This window comes from Orcinus orca, chromosome 2 (genome assembly GCF_937001465.1).
Source record: "Orcinus orca chromosome 2, mOrcOrc1.1, whole genome shotgun sequence".
NCBI classification, from domain to species: domain Eukaryota; kingdom Metazoa; phylum Chordata; class Mammalia; order Artiodactyla; family Delphinidae; genus Orcinus; species Orcinus orca.
In genome coordinates, this window is record NC_064560.1 from 95,940,808 (window position 1) to 95,966,269 (window position 25,462).

The window sequence follows — 25,462 nt, forward strand, 5'->3', positions numbered from 1 at the left end:
CCTCCAGGGCATGGACCGTGTTTCATCCAACTTACATCTCTGGAGCACAACGTTAGGTAGGAAAGCCCATGTGATAAAGGTTTGTTGAGAGAATGTATCCATTTAAGATGAGTCTCTGAGTACCGGAGTTCAGCCAGAGAACAATTTACATAGTAAGAGAAGGGGAGATGCATGGAGTAAGTGTCCCCATCAGTAACTTTCCATTCCTGATTCCTGGGGACGATTGGACACACACATCAAAGCACTGGCTCCTGCCCTGTGGAATGCTATGGGTTGTTAATTGTATGCTCTATCTGTATCCCTCAACTGGCACTCATAGTCTCTGACACTGACTCATGCATATACAGATGCAAAACACAGCAGCATTTTATTAAGAGGCTCTCTTAACAAAATAATGTCACAGATGTGCAAACTAACAGTCTTCCCTGCTTAATGAAGGTGTCAGCCACAGCCTCTGAGAGCTGAATCCACCTTCTCATCCCCTGTACAATGCTCTTTCCCTGGTCCCCTCCACTAGAAAAGACCATTGGCCAGGTCACTTGTAGCTCTCAGCAACTGTCCTTCCAGGACTGTCTAGCAGACTCTAGCCTTGTCTTTTCGGTAGCTTTGAGAAAAGTCTAAGCACCCCTTTGCTGGTATTTTTCTTGTTTGGTGATCTTCTCCAGAGCTCCTCTTTTAAAAAGTTAGAGGTCTGGCGAGATCCCTCTTGGGAAAGGCCACACTTTGGGCTGACTCCCTGGCTGCCTGCTTCCCACTCTTGGGAGCATTTGAGACTCCTGTTGTGCTGATAGAGAGGGGGAAGGAGGGTGGAAAGGGGGACAGAAAAGGGGAGGCCTTTCCTCATTTTTATTTTGTCTTTTGGCCTTTCAGGGATTCTTGTAATAGGAACAAATCTGACTGCATATTGGATCTGTTTCTTTTACTTTAACCTCTGTATTCTATTGCTTTTGCTATAAGAATGTTCCCTGTAGCATGAAATTTACAAGCTAGCCCACTGTCAAGGCTCTGACCTTTAAAGGTATAACACTTTTCCATTCATATAGAGATAAAAAGTTGCAGGACAGAGAATAACATGTGTCTGGTTGGAGGTTTATAGGAACATTGTGACCAGACCTACTGGGACAGCTGCAAGAACAAAGGATCCCGGAACCAAGAAGTTTGCAGCAGCCAACCACACCCCCTCCCCTTTTAGTATTAAAGGAGGCTGAATCCTAACTCAGGGAAGATGGTTCTTTGAGACATGAGTCCATCATCTTCTCAGTCTGCTGTCTTTCCAAATAAAGTTGCTATTCCCCACCCCAACACCTCATCTCTCAATTTACTGGCCTGTTGTGTGGCAAGCAGTACGAGCCTGGACTTGGTAACATTCTGAGAACATAATGTTTGTGTCAATTCATTCCTTTTCTGAAACTACCTTCCCTCCTACATAGCCGATAGGGCTGTTATAAATAAATTATTAATATACACAGAGCATAACTGACTCATAGTAAATGCTCAATAACTATTAGAATTAATTTCATTTTTCTTTCTATTACTACATATATTTTTTGTGGTTTCAAAAACTGTTGTTCAGACTTTTAGTCTGTTTCTCTGCCTGAACCCTGTTTTCCGCTCATAATTCTAACAAAGATTCTAGCTGCCATTTCTGACTACAACCTACAATATAAATAAAAAACACAAATCAAAGATTAAGTGTCAAGTGCTGGTACTGCTTCTAGCTACTCCCTTGACACCCAATCAGGAGACAGACAACTGGGTTTCAGTCTCTGCTCTGCGCTTTTGGCCACGTGATTTTGGGGAATTTGCTGCTCTTCTCCAGGTATCAAACATTTTCTGTTTGTAATTTCAAGAGCAAACTCAACCCTCCTGGTCCTTTAGCTCTGACATGTTATGGTTTCAGGTGAAACCCTTTTAAAGAATGCATGGACTAAAATTAGCACAGACTCCTTTTTCTTTTGCTCCCACTCTTTTGGCCTCCTTCCTGCAGTATCTTTCCCAGCCTCCACCAGGCCCATCCTCCCAGACAGGTCCTTGGTCATGCGTCTAGCAGAGGAAGAACACTTCCATCTGTGGTCCTCTTTCTGGCCTTTTTCTTTGTGAATTACATCCCTGTGGCCCCTTCCCCTGATGGATTTGACAGTGAAGGAGTCAAAGGCACACATAGGAGATGGCCAAAGGGTCACTGCCCTGATTTCTACCTCCCTCCTTGAAAATCTCCTTTGAGGGACCGCCTTGCTGAGAACTGATAAGCACAATGGTCGTTTCTCTCACAACTGCCTACAAAAACCAGATTACAACTCACAGCACTGTCTTTCCAGTTAGGAATCAGGCTTTTTCCTGTGTTACTGAAAGCCTTGTAGGATGCTTACTATTAAAAACAAGGTCTTATCACATCACAAATTAAAAAAAAAATTCTTTGGGTATAATTTTTTTTAAGTGTGAACATTTGCATATAATTTAAATGTCCTTGAGGGATAAAAATGGAGGCCAACACTGAGAACTCCCACAACACAAGTGAAGCATTTTCCTGCCAGGTGGAAGCCTGAGTGGAACAGGCAGCTCTGTTTCTCCTTTGTTTGTAGCCAGTTTGGCCGCTACCAGTTTGCTGCTGATACTGAGTTGAGTGGTGCGTGGGGGGAGACCTTAGCCTGTACCCAAAGACCTGAACGGTCTGCGAACCTGGTCAGGTTCTCTTCCAGAGGACCCATGGGTGGGCTGTCTTTAGGACCACCACGTTTACTAGTCCTAATAAAAGGGAAACTTCTCAGAACCACTGGAACTGCCACGAGACCAGAGCTGTTCAGCTGGCCTTGGCTCCCCCTGGGTTGGCCTGGTCCCAGGGAAAACTCTGGGGAAATTGTCAATGGACAAAGCAGGTGACAGAGAGAAAGCACTGCCAAATGGTAATGCCAGCAACCTGGGGAGGGACCAGCCTCTGCATCCAGACGTGGAGTAATGCATGTTCCTGCAGCGTCTGAGGGACAAGGTGTGAGCATGCTCGGTTAGTATCTTGGGGGAAGTTTTCCCACACTCGCCACCACTTTATTTTTTAATGAACAGTAATACCACTGGGATAATCTTTTAACTGCTATTTCTGTTTTTTTTCCTTTATGTCATTCCAGGTTTATTCTACAGATATATATGAATATCTATCCATTCCTCCTTGATCAGAATCTATTAATTGCGATTTCGGTTTGATAGAAAAATTCTTAAAGATGTGTCATACTCTCAAAAAAATAAATATGAAGGCACCTGAATGTCTATCTAGGAAGCCTGGATGAAGAACAGATGACAGAATTCTTTCAAAGATTTAATCAGGTAAATTTGCCACACTGTAAACTCACATGACATGAATTGTGTGTGTCTGAGAAGGCTCTGGGAGACCCACTACTTTACCTGGCGGGGAGTCACGTGGGAACACGCACTAGCTGAACGCCCCACTCACCTTCACTCCTCCCCCGACCTCGCGTCTCCTGGCCTGGAAACAGCCAGTGGCACAAGAGCTCAATGTCACGCTCTGGCCACAGAAAAAATGCTGTATCCTCCTTCTCCCTGAACATCTGGTCGTCTTTCCCCCTTCACCCAATAATCAGTAGAGCATGCTGGTCAACAGCAAGATGTACGAAACAAAGATACATCAATTTTAATGTACAGGCTTCAAAGTTCAGGTCCTTTTAAACTGTGCTTTTCGTTATTCAGAAGACCTTGCTGTTGCTTTTCCATGACAATTTGTCATTTTGGTCAAACAACTTTAACTGGACTTAAAACAATGCTCTCTAGCTGCGTGAAGGTAGCCCTGATTGTGGCAGCATCTTGAAGACCATATGAAAGAGTTCCTGCTGGTGCACAGCCACTGCTGTCTCCTCAGTGAAGAAGGATCCCAGGGACAGGTTCCACTTCCTAACTCTGGAGGCTGGGACTGCAACACTGTATTTTCCCCTCCCCTGCTGCTCTGACTTGTCACTAGGCAGTCCCTGTGAGCAGCGTGGAGATGGCTCCTAGACCCCAAACAGGGGAAGCTTTCCTGACCTGCCTGTTCACACCACTGGCTCACTACCTGCATGGGGTACTGTTTGCATATTCAGGAGTGTCCTTTACTAGAGCACTTCCTCTTTGCTCTCCACATCGGAGCCATTAGCACAATAGTTCTCTTTTCAGAAAGCAGTGCTCTAAGTATTTTGTTGCGAGAGAACAGAATGAACTCACACATACTTCACAAGGCTCTTCCAGGAGGAGGAGGTCAAAGTCAACTAAAGAAGTCTGTTACATGCCAGAAAAAAATGTTTCATAATCCTGAACTTCCTGTTGCACCCAATTAGGCTGTGGAATTACTTTCTGATTGTCGGCATATTCTAAATATTATCAACCTCTACTGACAAGTTAACCTATAACAGGAAACTCAACGGACAGAGTATAATCCACACTATGTTATCTTTATTAGATATACTTCGTCCTCCAAAGTTTATATGAAGCCCAGTGACTCACCATCCATACATCTGGTTTGGCTGGTCTGGTTTATACGTTTTGTTACTATGGGTGTAAAGGAACATTACATAGTTGATTCGTGCTTGAATTTTTGCTGAAAGATTGATCATGAAAATGACTAATTTCTAAACTGAAGATCAGGATAAAACTGAACTAAAATGAAATATAAATCCAGATGTGTTTGGAGGTTATAATCCTGACCCCGTATCACAAACATGGGTTTTCTTTTTCCCCACCGAGCACATCCTTTAAGGACTCATCACTGCACAAAACTAAACTATACATAATATCTCAAGCTCTTATGAAACATCAATAATTACGATTTGTTTCTAAAATAAACAAAATAATCTAGCAGTACGGATACAGGCTTTAAATGCTACAAGAAGAAATGGGATATAACATAATGAAATGTAATGAGCACTCCATCTTCTAAATCTACTTGTGATTCTAACATATTCTTTTCTGTTGCCTTCTAAGCTATATTAGGAACCCCCGGAGACAGGGCAAGACACTGTAGGAATATGTTTGATATATAGTTGGATTAAATAACAACCTAATATATCAAACATATCACACAGAGGCCTGCAGAAAGGCATCCAGGTCTGACTGAGCTGAGAATGGGCACAGCATGGCAGGCTGCAGCCGCGGGGTGGGGGTGGGGGCGGGGAGGGAGTTGGTGGGGACGCCATTGGGGCACCTCTTTTACCTGTCTGTGGAGCACAGTGTGTCTGCAGGTGTGGAAACGGCGCCATCATTAGTATCATAGGCACATGCACCAGGGCTCACCGACATTCTCATTTTGCCTTTACACCATCTTCCCAAGCAAACAGTGGACTCAGCGATGCCAATCTGTTATTTGTGTCTGGGCGATTCCAGGCAAAAAGAGGTGCTTATGTTTTAAGGGCCTGAGGTGGGAATATACCAGGAACCATCTTCAATAAACCCCAGACCACTCTATTATTAAAATAGGCAACCTGAGAATGTGGTGAGCAAAACAATTTAAACAAAAACATTGCCCATCTCCCAAACTCCCTCAAAGCAGTGCAAATGCTTCCCAGATATGGAAGCAAAGCATATTCACCCGATAGTGGGGTGCCTGCAGGTTTGTATGTGAGTTACAGGGGTAGAGGTGAAACAGCAATTGCTTGCTTACAGAATCCTGAGGATTTGTGATTAATTTGATTGAGTTTAGTTTTGGAAGGGGATGGGAAGAACTGGTTAATCTCAAAAGACTGGCTGACTTTTGATGTTAGATTGGGATTTTTTCTTTTTTTAAACCGGGGAAAAATTCCTTCTTGAAGTCAAGAAAGATATTTTTTTTCACGTCGGTATTACTACAGAGCAAATGGCACTCCCAGACAGGCACAAAAACTGTGGTTTAGGTTGATGATTTCTTCAAAACAGTTTTATGGATAACGTAATCCATGTGGTGGGAGCCTCTGGTCACTGGGTAGAGTAAGACTTCAGAGATCATTCTAAAGACTCTAGAAGGACCAAGTACCCTTCCTAATAGGAAGATGGGAGTGACCTAGAGTAGGTACCTCCAAGGAAGGGACTCAAATCAACAGTTATGTCAACTGTGACCTTGGCTTTCTGTAAAAATCCACACCACACTATAAACAGAAAGGCTAGATGATCCTAGGGCAGTGTAGGGAACGCCCACTGGCCCAGTGTGGCAGTCATCACAAACTTTTTAAGTGCTGTTATTTTTAAAACATTGTCTTACAAAATTTTAAAACATAGACCCTCCCATCACTCCAATCCCACCATCATTCTTGTCCATCCCCCACCTGTCTCCTTCATTCACAAGTGTTTAACAGAGTTGTGATCATACTGAGTACATGATTCCACATCCTGTTTTACTTTTCACTTAATGTTATGCCAGGAGCATCTTCTTCATGCTACACAGTCCTATCAACCATTATTTTGAGTAGCTACATACTTTTCCTTCAAGCAGACACTCAGGTCACACCCAAATTCTTGCTACTGTGAACAAGGATGAAAGGAACAACCGTCTCACACACACAGAACTTTCTTCCTCTCTGGATTTCCTCCTCAGGACAGATTCCCAGAGGTGGGATTAATGGCTCAAGTGGCACAGGTAAACCAGAAACCTGCCCCGTGGGACTGCACCGGAATTTCTGACACTGGGTAGGCCCAGAGGACTGGTATGGCCTGAAACTGCCACCTCCAGGGCCCACACAATGCTGCTTCCAGCTCGGTCAAGGCCATCTGACTCTGGCAAGTAATTTGCCTCTGATTCTGCATCCCTAGAGCAGGGACGCCAACAACGCTGCCTCGTGGACTTGCTGTAAGGACCCGATGAGTTAATCTATGTAAAGCACCTAGAAGATTGCCTAGCACATGCTTGGCACTCAATCAACATGTGCTTTTAGGCTTTTTTTTCTTTTTTTTCTCTTTTTCCTAAGGCCATCAGCTCATGGATCTATGGAATAATTTTTATTTCAGGCATTCTCCTAGGAGGTAGTAGATAAAAGTCCTAGAATCATATTTTCAGTGATGGTGATATGCTGACTGCTTACTACGTCTATGGTATGTCAGGTACTGTGTTCCTAGATTATCTCATTTAATTGTTATATCAGCAACCCTATGGAATAGGAACTCTATTGACTGTTTTTCAATCAAGAATCATGAGATAAATCCATAGCTGGACAGGGGGAAGCCAGAATTTAGGAATACACAAGAGCTCAGAAGGGCCCTGCAAAAGACAATGGGAAAGGGATTGGGACTGCAGCTCTTAGAGTATGGTGAAGGGTCAACGTGAATTAGCGCCAAGCTACTTCTCCAGGAGAAAGAGCATCAACTGACATGGCTCCAGAACCAGCAGACAGAAGCTTCCCCGAGAGAGGAAAGTATGTGGTGAATCAGATAAGGAAAAGGAAAAACGAATTAAGTTTAAGGCCTCTAAACCTCAGTCAACGGCTGCTGCTTCTTAGGTGAAAGTACATTTTCTACTCACGATTAACTTATTTTTATAAAGCAGAAATAAAGCCAAGTCCAGAAAATGGAGTTGCCCTTACACCTACACTTAGCTCTGAAGTTTGTTGAGAAAAACTTGGACAAACTTAGACCACCTAAGACCCTCAGGTTAAGGAAAGAGGACCCTGGCAAACTCAAAACCCAGAGGCCAAAAATCTTAAATTACATCTTGATGAGAAATTCTAAAAATGCCTTTATTAAATCTAGAGTGACAATCAGGAGACTGGCTCTAAGAATTCCACGGTTTTGAGAATGTCCGCAAGTCTAACAGATTCACTATATGTCCAAGTCTATTTTACATACAGCATCAGCCCGGGAACTGCTTTTGAGTGCTTTGGTATATTCCAGTACTCAAACTCCATCCTTAAGTTTTTGTTTTTTTTTTAAAAAGGTAGAATTTTAGGCACCTAAACTGGGAGATACAACTTTTTTGTTTTGGAAGAGAAGAGCCAGGTTTTAATTCCTAAGGTATCTGGATCCTTGGAAGGGAGGTGGGGTTACAGGAACCAGTAGGGACTTGCTTGAATTGAAAGATAAAGAGGCCTCCTCTGGTTCTACCATCTTCCCACTGAAGACAGCCATGGGGGCAGGGGGACTGTGGCTTCTTTACAGGGTTGGGCTTTGCCCCCTGGACAGCACCAGGGCACCATTCTTCTTTGTAATAATTGTCCTCTCTACTGTCCTTACTTAAAGTATCTCTTTCTTTTAAATGACTTTCTCTTAACACATACTTATGATCTTAGTAACTAAATTCTCAACATTTATCTAGATGACAAACATAGATGGAGAAAACACACCAGCCAACCACAGTCTCCAGCATATACTGAAAAAATCTGTTACCGGGTCCACTTTTGAGGTTCACACTACCCTCTATTGATTTTAAGAAAAGGAGAGACCCAGCATTGCTATTTCTGGTGAAAAGCATTATGGAAACCAGAAAATTAGAGGGTGACAATCTCACATTCAGCAACGGGGACTTTCTATAGAAAACATCCAACACCTGCTTTATGTAACAGCGGAACGAAGTCAAGATTTTAAATGCCGGGATTCTTCCTCTCGATACCCAAAGGTATTTCTTGGGATGGTTAACCTGAAAGACCCACCCTTGGGTTTTTTTCCATACCCTGTAAAAAGGTGCTGGGCAGGTAGAACAGGTTTGCAGCTTGCTAGTCCAACCCCAGGGAAGGAGACGAGCTCCCTGCAGCCCATCTGGCTCCATTTCACAGCCATCTACTGGGAGACCTACTGACATCAGACAAGCAGCCACACGTGGACACTCACTTTTGGTTTTGCTCTTGGCTTCAGCTGCTCTAACTTCTTAGCAGCAGCCTCAATGGATGCTGCAGCCCCCAGTAATTCTGTTTCTGCAATGACGGTTGGGTCTTCTGGATCCACCCACTCTGTTCCTAAAAGCAGTCCAAAGAGGGTCATTCTTGGTAGCTGCAGACCTCAGGGCAGTGACTTAATTACAAACGATATCACAATTTGCATGCAGGCATGCTCCATAAGCTGACTAGCTGCGTTGTCCTAAGGGATCTTTTCTCCAGCTGTCACTAACATCAGCTGGGTGCAGGGGTCGGGGTGGGGAGTGCCTGTCTGACCCTGATTTTCTCCATCAGTTGTATAGACAGCCCTACCACAGGATCAGTCATCAACGATAGTTTCAAAAATCGAGATCTCATTGACCAAGGCCTGCTTGAGTTTTACTCTGACTTGTAACTTAAAGTTCATGAATGCAAGTAAGCATCCTCAGGAGACCTGAGACCATGCTGAGCACAGAGATTTGTCATTCTTTTCTCCTGGGAACTCAGGAGGAATAGCCATTCCCCTCAAATGCAAACAAAGGGAAACTGGTAAGAAAACCCCTCCCGGGTGAGTTGATTGCTTCTTCATAACCACAAAGGGGTGTGCAAACAATACACTACCCAGATAGCACCGTTTCTAAACACCAAGTGTATTATTTAAATGAGAATAAATATTCTGATGAAGGAAAATGCAGTTAAAAATGGATGGCAAGACCCTTAAAAGAGAAGTGAGCGGTCCTAGATGGATCATGACATTTAAGTTGAAGGACGTAATACAAAGACTGGAGAAAAGACTTGTTTCAGGAGAATATTAACTTTTTAAGTCTAACTCTACTTCCATTTGCTTCTTAAAAAAAGTTCCTCACTGTGTTCCTTTTGACTTCATTTGCCAAGAGAGGGCCTGTGTAGGCTGCCCATCCTCTCTGCTCAGTTTGCTGTCTAGGACTGCCCCACAGGACGACACGAGAGAATCCAGCCTACCTTTCATGGCCTCCGCTGCCTGGATGAGCTCGGTCACGGCACCGGCCACGCGCTTGGAGAAAGCAGCCAGCTGGTGCTTGAGTTCTGGGGTTGGTTTCTGAAGAATCTATGGGTGAAGAACAAGCCAAACGCATAAGGAAGGCGGTAGCCATTGTGACAGGAAGCCCACTCTTGCTGGTGGACGCAGAGCTAGACATCCTGGTTTGAAGTTGCAACTCTGTCACCAAGTGACTTTAGAAATTTAGGGGAAAACACATAAGACGCACTGGGCTTCAGTTTCCTCACGTGAGAAATGAAAAGCTGGGCACCAGGAGTTTTCCTAAGGTCTTTCTGACATACTTCCCTAAGATCACAAGGGAGATGAAGTTCTTATTTGTCCTTTTGTTTGTACCTAAAACAAACATACTCACATGGAAATTACCCAAAATGTAAGAATGTTCTGAGTCAACATGAATGTCCAAGGCTGCGGGTCAGCTGGTGTTTGTGACAAAGCAAATATGGGGTCAGAAGAAAAGTGTGACTCAGGTGGGGTCTTGGAGACAAAAATCTCTCTGAGAAGGGCTGCTCCTGAAAGGACAATCCATTTCCAGGGTTTTGACTGCAAGCTCTCCTGGGAGAAGTCCTGTGTACTTTCCTTCTTTTAAACCTAGTTTAAAGGGGTTTTAAGTTTGTTTTTTGCTGGTGTTACAAAAGATACTAAAAATCTACCCCAATCCAATTTAAAGGACATCCTCAGCTGATTTCTTCTCAAATTCATTCAAGAATGGAATTATGAAATGGATGAGTGCTCCCTACCATCTTCCACCATGGATTTACATCTTACACCACCTTGTTCCTCCCTAATCTTGAAATTCTTCTTTCAATATTCTTTCCTGCATCTCTTACCCATGCTTCAGAGGGGTCATCTCGAGATTTAGAAATACTAAGACATTCAGGAGGAAAGCACCACTGCTGTCTCTCTATGGACAATTCTGAGCAGCAGACGAAGCCTGGGCTTTGGTATTGGACAAACCTGTGTTTCAAACCTAGCTTCACCTGCTCCTGGTTTGTGAACAATGGGCAGATTACTGAACCTCTCAGAACCTGTTTACTCATCTGTAAAACTGGGATAATGCCTACTCCTCAGGAGTGGCATAAACATCAAATGGAATAACCCATGAGAAGTATCTTGCACAATGCCTGGAACACAGTAGGCATTCATTAAATGTTAATTCCCTTCTTGGTATCCCATACCCTTTTCACCTGACCAGGTATCGTACTCTTTCTTACGAGTCTGGAAAAGATGTCTTTTGGACCCCAAAACTGTAAGAGAACTTTAAAAGAAGCTTGGTAAAAAAAAATCTGGGGTTGGGGGAGTTAATGGGGTTATACTTTTTTTTTTTTTTACATCTTTATTGGAGTACAATTGCTCTACAATGGTGTGTTAGTTTCTGCCCTACAACAACGTGAATCAGCTATACATATACACATGTTCCCATATCTCTTCCCTCTTGTGTCTCCCTCCCTCCCACCTTCCCTATCCCACCCCTCCAGGCGGTCACAAAGCACCTAGCTGATCTCCCTGTGCTATGCGGCTGCTTCCCACTAGCTATCTACCTTACGTTTGGTAGTGTATACATGTCCATGCCTCTCTCTCGCTTTGTCACAGCTCACCCTTCCCCCTCCCCATATCCTCAAGTCCATTCTCTAGTAGGTCTGTGTCTTTATTCCTGTCTTACCCCTAGGTTCTTCATGACATTTTTTTCCCTTAAATTCCATATATATGTGTTAGCATACGGTATTTGTCTTTCTCTTTCTGACTTACTTCACTCTGTGTGTCGGACTGTAGGTCTATCCACTTCATTACAAATAGCTCAATTTCGTTTCTTTTTATGGCTGAGTAATATTCTATTGTATATATGTGCCACATCTTCTTTATTGGGGTTACACATTGACCAGCCCCAGACACACCAGTGCATAGAAGACATTATGTTACACACTTGAACTGATTAGTCAAAGATTCTTGAGCAACCACTTCCCAGGCTCTATTCCCTACCCTCCTTCCTCTTACAATCTTCTAAATTTTATATTTGCTACCGTTCTGAGTTCAGCTGCTCTGTTATTCTCATTCCCTCACCCTAGGACCTATCTACACATAGCACCATGCAGATATTAACTCACTACAAACAGGTGAATGAGTGAACAAATGAATGAATGAATAACAGACCAACACACTACTGGAGACAAGTCCTAATATGATGGCATCCTAGACTAGTTCCAGAAGATCACCAGAACCATGGAGAGGTGGAGGGGAGGGGTTAGATGCCTTTTACTTTTTTAACACAGCCAGTTGGCAGGCAACTGAATTAAGGGTAGGTTCTAGAGTCAATGTACCTCAGTAACAGTGGTCCAGTTACTTATCTTCTCTCTAAGCCTCAGTTTACTTATCTATTAAATGAGCACAACAAACAGTCCTTTCATTATAGAGCTGTGGTAAGATTGTATAAATTAATACATAACTTAATACAGTATACATTTCCATCAGGACTACTGATGGAATTGGTCCGATGTACGGCCTGGGCACCAGAATTTCTAAAAGTTCTCCAGGCGGTTCTCATTTGCAGCCAAAGTTGTAAACCATTGCTCTAGATCAAATGGGCATTTGCCACTACCTAACTGTAAAAGGCTTGTACTGTATTTGTCTGAAACAATACATGTTGTAAGGCCACTAGGTGAATAATGGCTACAGCTCTGGGACTAAAGAGCAAAGGAGTCCACAGGCTTTGCTATTTGCTTTTTCTACAGTGGTCAACACAACGTGAATAAACAAGGAGTTAAAGGTATGATGGGGAGACTCACAGTAAATGGTGCAAGACTGCGTGTTTTCCCCTAAGACCAAGAATAAGCTAAGGATTCTAATAAGTCATTAAAAATAAATGAATATTCTTTTTCTTTCATAAAAAAAAAATATATATAAACATTTTTCTATGTCAATAAATACCCCCCTCCATATATGTTCAGTGACTTTAATTGAATATTTTCTCTATTGTTGGACATTTAGATTTGCTTTTTGCCATTTTGAACATTGCAATAAACCTTATTTACAAAGGAAAAAAAAAAAAAAAAAAAGAATAAGCTAAGGATATTCGTCCTCACACTTCCATCAGTATTGTACTAGTATTCCTGGCCAGTGCAGCAAGGCAAGAAAAAGAAATAAATGGCACACAGATGGAAAGGGAGAAGCAAAATTGTCTTTGCTCATAAATAACATGAATGCCTATGTAGAAATTTCTAAGGTATTTGTTTAAAAAAAAAAAGGGAAAAAAAGCTAGAATAAATGAGTTAAGCAAGGTCACAGGATATAAGGTCAATATACAAACATCAATTATATTTCTATATGCAGTAAAAAATTGAGAATTTTGAAAAAAGCAATACCATTTATAGTAGCATAAAAAATCATGAAATACCTGTTAAGTTAAATATTGTTAAATTTGACAACAGATGTGTAAGATGTGGATGCTAAAAACTACAAATGTCGTTGAAAATATTAAGGAAGACCTAAATAAATGGAGAGATATACCATATTCTTGGATTAGAAGACTATTAAGATCAATTATTCCCAAATCTCCCCACGATCCCAGTCAAAACCCCAATAAGCTTTTTTTTTAAGATATCGATAAGATGATTCTAAAATGTATATAAAATACAAAGGACCTAGAATAGCTAAACCATTTTGAAAAAGAACGAAGCTGTAAGTTTTAGAATACCTGATTTTAAGACTCATTATAAAGTTATAGTAGTGGTCAAGACCACAGGATATTGGTGCATAGACATACAGATCAGTGGGGCAGAAAAGAGTCCAGAACTAGATTCACACATATAGTCAACTGATTTTCATTAAAGGTGCTAAAGCACCTTTAATTCAATGAGGACAATTTTTTCAACAAAGGATGCTGGAACAATTGGATAGCCATAGGTAAGAAAATAAACATGACCCTTTCCTCATGATATGCATGGATGAACTAGAAATGGAGTATAAACCTGAAGGTAAGAATTAAAACTGTGTAGAAGAAAATACAGGAGAATAACCTTTGTGATCTTAGCTTCTTAAATAGGGGACAAAACACATATATTATGCTTTAAAACTTTAAAAAGCCAGCAATCCCACTACTGGGCATATATCCAGAGAAAACCATAATTCAAAAAGACACATGCACCCCAATGTTCACTGCAGCACTATTTACAATAGCCAGGACATGGAAGCAACCTAAATGCCCATCAACAGAGGAATGAATAAAGAAGATGTGGTACACATATACAATGGAATATTACTCAGCCATAGAAAGGAATGAAATTGCATCATTTATAGAGATGTGGATGGACCTAGAGATTTTCATACAGTGAAGTCAGAAAGAGAAAAACAAATATCGTATATTAACGCATACATGTGGAATCTAGAAAAATGGTATAGATGATCTTATTTGTAAAGCAGAAATAGACACACAAACGTAGAGAACAAACGTATGGATACCAAGGGGGGAAGGGGGGTGGGATGAACTGGGAGACTGGGATTGACATATATACACTATTGATACTATGTACAAAATAGATAACTAATGAGAAGCTACTGTATAGCACAGGGAACTCAGTGCTCTGTGGTGACCTAAATGGGAAGGAAATCAAAAAAAGAGGGGATATATGTATACGTATAGCTGATTGACTTTGCTGTACAGTAGAAACTAACACAACATTGTAAAGGAACAGTACTCCAATAAAAATTAATTTAAAAAAAGCAGGAATTTGAAAGTTTATGTCTTAGAACTTTAAAAACATTATGCTAAGTGAAAGAAGCCAATTACAAAAGATCACATGCTATACGATTCTGTTTACATGAAATGTCCAGAATCGGCAATCTACAGAGACAAGAAAAAGATTAGTGTTCGCCTTGGGCTAGGAGTGGGGATGAAGGGAATGAGGAATGACTACTAAAGGGCATGAGGTTTCTTTTTGGGTTGACAAAAATGTTCTAAAATTATTATTATGGTGATACGTGTACAGCTCTAAATATAGTGAAAACCAAGAAACTGTATGCCTTAACTGGGTAAATTTTGCCATATGCCAATTATATCTCAATAAGGTTGTTAACAAGAAGAGAATCAATCAGGCAGGCAAATGAAAGACAAAGGAGGCTGGTGAAGGGTAGCAAAGTATGTCACCCCAAAACATGCCTCTTTGGTATACAGATTGCTTTGAGTTGATTATTTTGAGAAAAATCAGACACGAGGGATGCTCTGAAAACAGGAAAGTTACTCTTTTGAAAGGGTAATTCACATTTCTAAAAGAAATCTCCATTTGTAAGGGTGTCTCCCCCTCTGTACCAGTAAGAGAAGCCTGAGAGAAAATCACAAGAGAATCTTATAGATGATGAAGGCTCTAAAACCTGCTAACAACCTTACCCTAGTTAACCCTGCTTTTCCTGGCCACCTCCTGTAACCAGCCTCCTCCCACCACATACACCTTTTCTTTTCTTTGCCTGAAACTGGTATTTAAGTGGGTGCCTTAGGCTACCTTGGGAATTGCCCATTTTTCCGCTGGGTATCTTCCATTTATCCATGAGGTACACCATGTGAATCAACTTTTGTTGTTCTCTTGTTAATCTGTCTTATTACACGAGGTCTCCGGCAAGAACTCAGAAGAGTAGAGGGAAGATTATTTTCTTCCCCACACTGGGGTATAATCCTGAAAATAATTCGATAACCTTTGCAAACATCCAGTTCATCCTAAATGTTTAATATTTTATATGTAAGACATATTTTCATTTTACTTTCATTTTTATCCGAGTTCTATCTGCACTTTTTTGTTTTCTCAACTCTCTGCCTTGCTGTCATTTTCTTTCTTTTTTGGGGTTTTTTTTGTTTTGTTTTTTTGCGGTACGCGGGCCTCTCACTGTTGTGGCCTCTCCTGTTGCGGAGCACAGGCTCCAGACACGCGGGCCCAGCTGCTCCGCGGCACGTGGGGTCTTCCCAGACCGGGGCACGAACCCGTGTCCCTTGCGTCGGCAGGCGGACTCTCAACCACTGCGCCACCAGAGAAGCCCCTTTCTTTTTTAATATACATTTTTCTCCCCCCGCCAGACACTGTTATGAAAATGAAAATACAGGTGACACCCTAAGAGAAACTATCTGCAGAAAATATATCTGACTGATGAAATAAAAATTCACATTTTAAGGCAAGACAAGAACAATTTAAACATAAAACTTCTTCTCTGCCCTTTGGCCTCCTCCCTCCCCTCTAATGTGCCTTGTGCATCTGCATTACGTGTTAACAGACCTTCCCAATAGCAGAAATACCTGCTCAATCTTAAAGACCAATTTTTCTTCTTCTGACACCAGTCACGTAACTCCTTAGAAGATAACATTCCTTTCTCAATCCTGCAAAGGGTCACGATGACCCACCACTCACCTTTACACGTAGAAATCTTTGGTGAACTTTAGGTACAATATCAATATATGATTTCCTTAAAGACAGCAATTGGTGCAGAATAGACTGTTTACATGATCTGGGCAGATACTATACTGGGCCGCACCTAGTGGAAGTTCTCAGCTTAAATACTTACTTATGACCTTATTAATGTTACCAGCTATATTACTTGTATTCTGCCTATTTTACAAGATTATTGTTTCTTGCGCTACCAAATGTGTGACTGAGCCTCAGATAAAACTGAGGATGAGTAGGTGACTTGAATGATTGACCAAATATATAGTTCCATAAGATCAATGCACAACTCTAGAAATGGGAAGAAGCAACCATTTCCTGGACCGTAACAGACTAGTAAGACAGATGGTCCAGTGTTAGCACTTTGAGTGGCCTATCAATGAAACCCTCGCCTGACCTGGGAATGAGCATTCCTAGTGTCGTGGACAAATTGGTCACAAAATGCCCTCTAACCCTTGGTGGAAATTAAGATACCACCACATACCCACTAGAATGGCTAAAATTAAAAACACTGACCACTCTAAGTGCTAACAAGGACATGGAGAAATTGGAACTCTCATATACTGCTGGTGGAAATAACCACTTTAAAAAAGAATTTAGTAGTTTCCTAAGAAGTTAAAAATATACCCACCCTATGATATAACTATTCTACTTCTAGGTATTTATCCAAGAGAAATGAAATCATATAGGTAGAAAAACTTCTATATAGGATGTTCGTAGCAGATTTATTTATAATCATCAAACCTGGAAATAACGCAAATATCCATCAACAGGTGTTCTGATGAACAATTATGACATAGCCATATGGTGGAATACTACTTAATAAAAGGGGACAAATTATTGGTACACATAACAATGTGGATGGAATTGAAACTACTGATGCTGAGTGGAAAAAGCCAGACAAAGGAGAGTACAGGCCCGATGACTGCTTTTATATAAAAGTCTGGAAAGTGCAAACAAATCTGTAATAACAAAAAGCAGACTAGTGGTTGTTTGGAAATTTTGAAGAATAACGGATATATTCATCGTTTTGATTGTGGTGATGGTTTCACAGACATATTCAGATATCACTCCTCAAATCGTACACTTCAAATATGTGTTCCTTGTATATGTTAGTTATGCCTCAATAAAGCTGAAACAAAAGTTAAGGCTGTGGTAGGGAGATTCACTGAAATCATCAAAGGGGAGTGGTGAAAAGACTTCTGTCTTTATGTTTTAAAATTTAATTTAATTATTTATTTTAACATCTTTATTGAAGTATAACTGCATTACAACGGTGTGTTAGTTTCTGCTGTATAACAAAGTGAATCAGCTGTATGTATACATATATCCCCATATCCCCTCCCTCTTGCATCTCCCTCCCACCCTCCCTATCCCACCCCTCTAGGTGGTCACAAACCACCGAGCTGATCTCCCTGTGCTATGCGGCTGCTTCCCACTAGCTATCTATTTTACATTTGGTAGTATATGTAAGTCCATGCCAGTCTCTCACTTGGTCCCAGCTTATCCTTCCCCCTCTCTGTGTCCTCAAGTCCATTCTCTACATCTGCGTCTTTATTCCTGTCCTGCCCCTAGGTTCTTCAGAACCTTTTTTTTTTTTTTTTTTAGATTCCATATATATGTGTTAGCATATGGTATTTGTTTTTCTCTTTCTGACTTACTTCACTCTGTATGACAGACTCTAGGTCCATCCACCTCATTACAAATAACTCAATTTCGTTTCTTTTTATGGCTGAGTAATATTCCATTGTACATATGTGCCACATCTTCTTTATCCATTCATCTGTGGATGGACACTTAGGTTGCTTCCATATCCTGGCTATTGTAAATAGTGCTGCCAGGAACATTGTGGTACATGACTCTTTTTGAATTATGGTTTTCTCAGGGTATATGCCCAGTAGTGGGATTGCTGGGTCGTATGGTAGTTCTATTTGTAGTTTTTTAAGGAACCTCCATGCTGTTCTCCATAGTGGCTGTACCAATTCACATTCCCACCTGCAATGCAAGAGGGTTCCCTTTTCTCCACACCCTCTCCAGCATTTATTGTTTGTAGATTTTTTGATGATGGCCGTTCTGCCTGGTGTGAGGTGATACCTCACTGTAGTTTTGATTTACATTTCTCTAATGATTAATGATGTTGAGCATTCTTTCACGTGTTGGCAATCTGTATATATTCTTTGGAGAAATGTCTATTTAGGTCTTCTGCCCATTTTTGGATTGCAAAATATTGAGCTGCATGAGCCTTGATGGAGGGAGAAAACCACTCTGTATACACTCTGGCTCTAAGAAAGGGAACGGCCCTATGGCAAAGCACCCTATTTAAATAAGGCAGGCGAGCAAAGGAGTTCTATTTTTATTCTGCAATTAAGTCAACATGATTTCTCATAGCAGGCAACAGACAGAATGAAATTAAAGTGCTGCTACTGGAAGCCACGGTAATTTTAACCCTGTCAAAGACCTCACATTGTGGGTAAGCAGCAATATTGATCTGTGGTTACTGCAGAGGCCAAGTGGCTGCCTCTCATCCTGCAATAGAAATCCTCCATGACAAACCAGCCAACAGCAAATGCAGAAGGCCAACATTGCTCAAATGGGCACGTCTAAAGCTTCATAAAGCAGCTCCCAGGGCAGCAAGGACGGGGTTCTGCCTAAATTAGATCCCATTGTTTGTAGACTGATAACTGGATTCTCAAGAAAAAAAAAAAAAAATCCCCAAGGAAGGGTTCTCGATTTGGAGTTTCTAAATTCCCAAAATATCCAGCTAGGGGTCTGGGAACCCTCTTAACAGTTTACGGGACATTTGTGTTTATGTGCTGATGTTTCTCTGATGAGGGTAGGGTGAGGCAGGAAATGGGCTTTTAGCTAGCTCAAGGGGGCCCAAGATCCACGAAAGGTTCAGAAAGCTGAAATCATGATAGTTATTTCTGCCTAGACAGAGAAAAAAGGAGGATGGTATTGGTAAAGGATACAAAATTAATTATTATTGAGAGACTTCTTACAAAATAAGGATCTGAACCAAATAAGACAAAATATTATTTAACAAAATTAGTTAATTATAGATGGTAGACACGCAAATGTTGATATGGTTTTCTGTTTTAAGATTTTTTTCTAAAGTAAAACTAAAATATACAAACCAGCCAAAAAAGGTGAAGAATCCTTGGCTCTAGGATATTTGACCTGAACAAGGCTAAAGTTGCATACTTTCCCCCACGTTTTCACGTGTCCAAATTTAAGAAAAGCAGCCCCTAAAGAAGATGGCTAAACCACCTTGGACTACCTGAAAGTGACCTCAATTTATTCCTCTAAATTGCTGGACACTTCCTCCAAACCTTAATTTCTACTTTTCTCTTTCCCCTTTAGTAAAAATTGGACAATTATCTGACCTTTCTTCAGCTTTCAGAAATCTTACTAATTCTCTCTGGTCAGCTAAGAAGAGAAGTCAGCTTTACAATGATCCAGGAGGACCATCCTAAGATCTCCTGTTACAGTTCCAATGTCGGCTGACTTTCTTTTCAGGATGGAGGTACTGTGGTCATCTGATGACATGAGTGAAGACCAGTGAATGAGGAGGAGGGCAGAATGGGGAATACTGTGTGTGTGTGTGTGTGTGCGCGCGCGCGCGCGTGTGTGAAAATCTCTAGCTTTAACTGCTTTTTTATTCACCACCCTCAAATAGCTAATCTTAGTATTCTTTCCCTCTACCCTAAAGGTAATTTCCTCATACATCTGATGTCTTCTCTAAATTGTCAATTTGGCTTTCGTTTTCTGATTCTGTCAAAGTTCCCTCAGAAGTGAACACTAGTTTCCGTATTCGTGCGTCTCCATTTCCCTAATTGCTTTTCGGGTCTCTACCAGCTCTGTCCTAAGCGGTCTTATGGCTCATGGTCCTCGTATGTGGAACAATCTTCCTCGTATTTAGCCTCATGTTAGTCCAGATTTCTTTCAAGTCTGCTTTGGAGAAGGAGTGAGGGCTCATGATGGGAACTGTGAGCTTATTTTCAGCTGCAGGCCCAAGGAAACTGCTAATGTCTGCAGCTTAGGGGACAGAACGCTGTCACAGAGGGTCTACCGTTTTCAGTTAGGAACTGGTATTTTTTCATGTTTATGATAATCCCCTGGATGTTTCCTTCCTATATTTTTATTGGAAAATACCCTTCAAAGAGTATGTGTAGGTCTCTAAAGAGACAAGAAGAAAAATATGAACAAATACTTGATGCGATTTCATTCTTATCTACTTGGATGAACCATCAGCACTTGTCACTATAAAGAGGGAAAAACCTCTTTCTTGTAAAAGATGAGACAAATTCTGGATGCTGTATAAAAGTTTTCATGTCGGGCTTCCCTGGTGGCGCAGTGGTTGAGAGTCCGCCTGCCGATGCAGGGGACGCAGGCTTGTGCCCCGGTCCGGGAAGATCCCACGTGCCGCGGAGCGGCTGGGCCCGTGAGCCATGGCCGCTGAGCCTGTGCGTCCGGAGCCTGTGCTCCGCAACGGGAGAGGCTGCAACAGTGAGAGGCGCGCGTACCGCAAAAAAAAAAAAAAAGTTTTCATGTCATTTAGCTTTTCTTCCTATTAATGATTTCGTTTTAGCACCAGCATTTTTCACACCGTAAATCTCAAAACAGCTATGGAGAAACAGGATATTTATATTATTGCCATAATTACGAGTTACAATGACAATAACTGTAGAGGAAGATGAAAGGAAATTCAGGTGGCAGGCTTTAAACAGACACATCAACCACCACACAATCAAGCAAATTCGGTGTGCAAACACGTAAGACTTCAGAGTCCTGCTTCTTTAGTAAATACCAGGAAGAACTCATAACTGAAAACGCACCAGGGAAGCACACCTGGCTGTAAAGTGCAATGGCTCTTGTTGGGTCCAGGAAAAGAAGGCAGTGGTAGCTCCCCTACTGCCAACCTCTGGTCCCACACGAAACCTCCCAAATCACACGTGATGTGGGGTCTCCCTGTGGTATGTGCCCTTCCTCCTGTTCCAGAAGAACCTGCTGATTATCACTAGGGCTGATGCCTGGCACAGTAACTAAGGGGCTGTAAAGCTGGGGTCTCTGAGTGTGTATCCTGGGAATGGCTCCTAGGCCTTCCCACTGAGGCCCCGGACACCTCAGCTTCCTTTGGGGCAAAGAGGCCAACCACGCACCCACACCCGCCTCGGGAGGCCTTGTCTTCTTCTGCTCACCAACATGGGGTGGGCATGGAGAGGGGTGGAGGTGGAGAGAGGAAGTGCTTTGGTGGATGCAACACCTGGCTCCCAGATACTGGGAGAGGGTCTAGAGGTGGCTTGAGGTCAAGAAGGGGACCCTCTGAGGGTTCCCTCTTCCTTCTCCCCTGGGAGAAGGTTCTCAAGACAAATGCTGGCACCTGCCCTTCCTCATGAAGACAGAACTCCTCTCCCCGGTCTAAGCTGTCTTTGCGCAGAGGAGGGAAACCCGAGACCTTCACTCCACCATACGCCTTGAAGGCTGCTGCCTCCTTTCCATCCCAACTTGGGGAGCTGGTGCCGCTGCAAGTGGACCCCGACGCAGGACATCCTTGTTAAATGGCTCACCAAGAGCCAATGTGTGCAGGGGCCTGCACCTACCGACACTGGCGCCACAGGTACAAACACAGGAGCGGGGAAAAAATACGGTTTAACCGAGAAATGGAACCGGATGAAAGGGGTGAGGTGAGGATCCTTCATGGGAGTAATAGGAGGATGCCAGTATCAAATGAACAAGATGAAGACCAAAGCATGAGAGACAGAGACAAGGAAAAATGGGTGCTGGGGGAGAGCCCCCACTTGGGAAGCTAGGAGGGCACTGCTGCCGCAGCCCTGCACCTCTGCTCAGCCAGGACCGGCACCTTCCAGGAGGATTTTAACGAAGCGTGCAGCAGACGTGAGCTCAGCCAGAGCCCTGGACTCCCCACCGCCTCACTTAATCCTTAATCAGCGGCTTAACATCTGAGCAAACTGAAGCCCGGATAAGACAGTGGTAATGCAACTATTTACTTGGCACAGCCAGGATCTGAATTCAAGCGTTCTAAACCTAAGCCATTTTGCTTTCGAATGTTCGGATGTCACAAGATCCCATGTGCCTAGAATAGATGGTCCCATCAAGAAAAAGATACCTTGTGGAAGCCTTGCTGGCTTCATTCTCCTTACGCTAAACTTCCTGCTATGCATGCTCACGGGCTGAACACCTCATATCCCAACACAGACAAGCTGGCTTGGCTGGGGAGGCTCGTGCCTGCGAACGCTGACTGGCCAAGATGTTTTCTCCTTGGCCCACGAGCAATACACTGGTTTCTACTCACGAGCGTTCAGGCTTTGGGAGCCCAATGTCAGTAACCCCAGACTGGCCACTCTCTCAAAAGATATTCTTTTGCAATGACCACGGTTACCTAGGCGAAGAATAAATGTAGTGTTCCCTTAAAAGACCAGAAATGCTTAACATCGGAAGGTAATTTCAGTTTAAGGAGAAGGCAGTGAAATACTAGAATGAGCAGAGCTGGGACTTGGTCTCAGGTCTGTCATTAGTACCTGGGTGACCTCAACCAAGGGGCCAAACTTCTTTGGGTCTTGGATCATTCCCTTGCCCTGCTAGCCTCATGTGGTTGCACAAAAAGAGATAAATGTCAATGCAGAGCAAATGAAAGGCTTAATAATCTTTGAAGTACGTGTGCTGTGTATCTGAAAGTGCCCTGTTGGATCATCTTCTTTTAGGTTTAGGAAGGAGCAAGGGCAGTGAAGTGGGTGAGACATCATCAAGTCCCTTCTAGGGTGTCTCTGACTCCTGAACAAGCTCTCTCCCAGAACTCCCCAGTTTTAAACGTGGCTCCCAGGATTAGACAGGGACAGATGTACACCACATTAACCCAGCTCCGTGTGGGCACGGCAGGCTCGAAGGTCATCAGACAAATGGAACTGGACATATTCTCAATGTGGTCTAAGCCACTGGTTCGAGGACTGGGGGAAATCGCGAGAGGCTAGTAGGTCTCCTGTAGCACTGGTGATGTTTCTAACACGGATGCTGGCCTGGCTCTTCTAGGAGCCTTCCTGGCCCTTGCAGGATGGACTGGGGTTTTTCCTGACCGGACCTCCTGATCTGTTTTCAGTGGTGGCTCTGTGTGTCCCACCTGCTTCACCTCTCACTCTGCTTACCCACCGCTCTTTCAGGCTAGTCTTGCCTCTTTGGTGCAACGAGACAGCCAGGCCCTTCTGGATTCGAACTGCACCTCCCTCCAGACTACACTTGTATCTCGTGTGCTGGGGCAGTGTGATATGAGAGGCTTTTCAGCTCAGTCCAGTCCCAGCCTCGCAAGTGGAGCCTGCGCGATGCTCTAAGAGGGGTTTTCCCAAGGAAAGGACGCTCTGCATCCGGATCAGCTCTTCCCCAGCCCTGGCCTGGCCCATGCCCTTCCTCACCACCAAGACGTGCTCCAGAAGGTCCAGGTAGCCGAGGGTGCACTCCGTCCCGTACCGCAACGCTCTGGTGCGCACCTCCTCGCTGACGTCGGGGTGATAGGATGCTTGCTAGAGAGAGAAAGGAACGTCGACATCTTAAAACAGGAAGAGCCAGGTGGCAAGTGGACCAGACAGCCAGGTGGGGTCACTTGCCCAGCACTGCTGTGTAGCCCAAGACCCAGAGGCAGGAGACCTCGATTCTGAACTCCTCCTGTTTTACCTTCAGTGACCTCTCTGAGAAACCTTCCCTGCCTCCCTGGAGAGAGGAAGGGTTCTCCTCCACATTCTCCTGATACCTCCCACCTGTCTGCACTGCAGGTTCTCTGACAACACTTTGTGTCTTGCTTTTTCTAGTGCCTGGAAGGCAGACAAAAGCAAGTGAATCTGGCCCCTCTTTCCTTCCTTTCTCCTCATGCCCCCCCCACCCCATCTTTTATTGAAAGGTAAGAAATTCCACGTGTGCTAAAAAGATTCATGATTGGGGCTTACAGAAGAGGCTTAGAGCAGAGGGCTTACAGCTTAACAGGATCAGCCTCTCTCACTCCTGCAGTGCGAAGTATTCTGAAGAACCGTCTCTGTTCACAGGCTCATCACGCTGTGACCTGATCACACTGCAATCACAGTGAGTCTCCCGACCAGGGCTCACTGGCTCCTGGGAACCTTCAGAGAGCGAGCTCCCCAGCACCCTCGAAGGTGCCACAAATAACTCATCTCGCATCACACACATTGAGATAAGCAGACCAGGACATATGGCTTACACAGCATCTGGCCCTTTTTTCTTGTACTTGGGACCTGCCGACTTGAGTCATGTGTGAGATAACATTTCAGATGGTACGCCCATTCACGGGGCTGCCAGATGAACTACAGAACGTCCAGTTACATTTGAATTTCGAATAAACAAAGAAAACTTTTAGCATAAGTATGGGGTGGTCTGTTTTTTATTTGCTCAGTCTGGCAACTCTACCCATTTAGCCTTTCCTCCTTCTACAACCTCCCTCTGGAAAGAACGCGAGGGGACTTACAAGAATACAAAAAATAGAAAACTGCAAATAAATCACAAGTCAGGACAAATACAAATTACACATTAGGATAAAAGGTCAAGGCAGAAGGGGAAGCGTGACCCGCCTCCATGCTCCCTCCAGTCAAATCCCTCTCCCCAGGACTGGGAGCTGTTGGGGGCAACACCTGGGAAATTTCCGCTTACCTGACCCCCCAAACCACCCCAAGAGGGGTGGGGATAATTCGAGTGGCCAGTATCTGTCACTTATGAGCCTGGTTGTATTCATCTGAGGACTAATGGGCCAGGTCTTTAACCCCTCCTGTGTTTTTTAAAAATTAATTATTTATTTTTATTTTTTTACATCCTTATTGGAGTATAATTGCTTTACAATGGTGTGTTTCTGCTTTATAACAAAGTGAATCAGTTATACATATACATATTTTCCCATATCTCTTCCCTCTTGTGTCTCCCTCCCTCCCACCCTCCCTATCCCACCCCTCTAGGTGGTCACAAAGCACCGAGCTGATCTCCCTGAGCTATGCGGCTGCTTCCCACACTACTGGGCATATACCCTGAGAAAACCATAATGCAAAAAGAGTCATGTACCAAAATGTTCATTGCAGCTCTATTTACAACAGCCAGGATATGGAAACAACCTCAGAGTCAATCGACAGATGAACGGGTAAAGAAGATGTGGCACATATATACAATGGAATATTACTCAGCCATAAAAAGAAACGAAATTGAGCTACTTG

At 43.1% G+C, this 25,462-nt stretch overlaps 1 protein-coding gene across 1 annotated transcript in view; it reads right to left on the reverse strand.

Moving 5' to 3' along the window:
• The window catches only part of TLN2 (talin 2), a 443,787-nt gene that overhangs the window by 11,382 nt on the left and 406,943 nt on the right, over nucleotides 1-25,462 (reverse strand). The window contains exons 52-54 of the mRNA XM_004274706.2: nucleotides 23,669-23,776; nucleotides 9,771-9,876; nucleotides 8,767-8,891 (exon numbers count right to left, since the gene is read on the reverse strand). Coding sequence (XP_004274754.1) covers nucleotides 8,767-8,891; nucleotides 9,771-9,876; nucleotides 23,669-23,776 — 339 coding nt within the window. The remainder of the gene's footprint in view (nucleotides 1-8,766; nucleotides 8,892-9,770; nucleotides 9,877-23,668; nucleotides 23,777-25,462) is intronic.